This window comes from Triticum dicoccoides, chromosome 5B, assembly GCF_002162155.2.
Source record: "Triticum dicoccoides isolate Atlit2015 ecotype Zavitan chromosome 5B, WEW_v2.0, whole genome shotgun sequence".
In the NCBI taxonomy this organism is placed as follows: Eukaryota; Viridiplantae; Streptophyta; class Magnoliopsida; order Poales; family Poaceae; genus Triticum; species Triticum dicoccoides.
The window spans coordinates 4011583-4013336 of NC_041389.1; the positions used below are offsets into that span (position 1 = coordinate 4011583).

Here is a 1754-nt window from a genome sequence, read left to right on the forward strand (position 1 = left end):
CACGTTTGCCCGCATGCTTCCACTTCTTCCTTTACGACCCATGACCACCTCATCTTCACCAGCATGGCCGACGACCCATGTTGTTGCATCGGAGTTCGGGTGAATTCGTATGTTGTGAACCTTTGTCTGTTGGCACGCGTCTTTGGTCCATATGATATGAGTATATATCAAATGTTCCAAGTCTCTGTCTACACGGTTTGCCGTACAAGTAATCATGTGATGTTGCTAATTTAGATTAAAGATTAATCAAAAACTGCGTGATATCCGAACAAAAACCTGGCCACATTTTTAAGAGAGAAGCAAAGACTCTCTACCGTAGCCACCTCAATGATTTGGCTCCGGCAGGCTACAGCTAGCTGCATTTTTATGGCGCGAAAAAACGACCACATGGAGGTCTCTCTCTGCTCATCACGCCGTTGCTTTCTTGCCGTCTCTGTACTGTATGAATGTACACGCAGCATCAGCTGCCCCGTTTCACTACTGAGAGAGAAAGATTGAGCGAGAAAGAAAGAGAAACTTAATTTGCTCCCTCCTTGTGTCCGTATACCTCTCTGAAAAGTATCTTTGGAAGCAAGATCCCATACTATATATAGGGCCGGCATCTCCTCCCCTGCTTCCTCAGAAGCGCCACCACACCATCTACCTACCTATGTGCGCCGGCTGCTAGCTTGGTGCTTGCGTAGTGTTCAGCGAGCAAGAGATCGATGGACGCGCCTCGGCAGCAGCAGGAGGAGGAGCGCAAGGAGAAGACGAAGGCGGTGGAGGCCGTCTCCGAGGAGGCCGGGTCGTCGTCCTCGGACACCGGCGACCATGGCGAGGAGGAGGCGGGCGCCGTCCACAACCACCGCGGATGGAAGGCCATGCCCTACGTCATAGGTGATTTTGCCTTTCCCAGCATGCACATGTCACACTCACATCTTGTCTTGCATCTCGCTCTACTCAGTAGTAGCCATTAGATCCTGCTGAATTTGCTGCTGCTTTCTTCTTCTTCTTGTGCCTGGATCTCAGCAAACTAATTTGTGCACACCATCAGTCTGATGAGGAAACGGCTGAAAAGGAAAACAGTAAAGGCACGAGGACTACGTAGGGACGGATGATGACAATAATTCAGTTAGTTGTTTACCTTTGCGCTGCTACTAGTTGTTGCTAGCTGACGACATATTGCCATGGCGTGCCGTGCCATGCCAACATGTGCTTTGCTTTGCTTTGCCTGACGACTGATGAGTGCCCACAATCCCATTAAAATCAGCTCCCATGCCATGTGTGTGCTGCTGTGTCTGCAGTGCACCATATATATATATATATATATATATATATATATATATATATATATATATATATATATGAGCTATGTACGCATAAAATTTCAGTGGTAAATCTTTTCACGCACACAAAGAGCGAAATCATGTGCGTGTAAATAGGATGTATACGCATACTATGTATTAGAGCATCTCCAACAGCCGCGCTAAACTAGCGCCGCGCCGCAAAATAGGCCTTTTTAGCGCACGCGCAACACGGGGGCTAGCTCCAGCGGGCGCGCAACGCGGCGGCTCGCTCCAGCGGGCGCGCAAAAACGGCGCGCGCGCGATAACGGATTGGGCGCGCGGTCAAAAACACTTATCCGCGCGGTGTATTTGGAGCGCCAGCTACAGCGCGCGGCACACTCGAGCGCTCGCGCCCGCACTCTCTCCCTCTCCTCGTCCTACGCCCCGCGCGCGCCGGCGCCGGCGCCCTGCCCCCCGCCATGGACGCGC

General features: G+C 51.4%; 1 protein-coding gene across 1 annotated transcript in view; it reads left to right on the forward strand.

Moving 5' to 3' along the window:
* The first annotated feature begins 608 nt into the window (after positions 1-608).
* Positions 609-1754, forward strand: part of LOC119306966 (protein NRT1/ PTR FAMILY 2.11-like) — a 4729-nt gene continuing 3583 nt past the window's right edge. The window contains exon 1 of the mRNA XM_037583037.1: positions 609-876. Coding sequence (XP_037438934.1) covers positions 705-876 — 172 coding nt within the window. The 5' untranslated portion in view covers positions 609-704. The remainder of the gene's footprint in view (positions 877-1754) is intronic.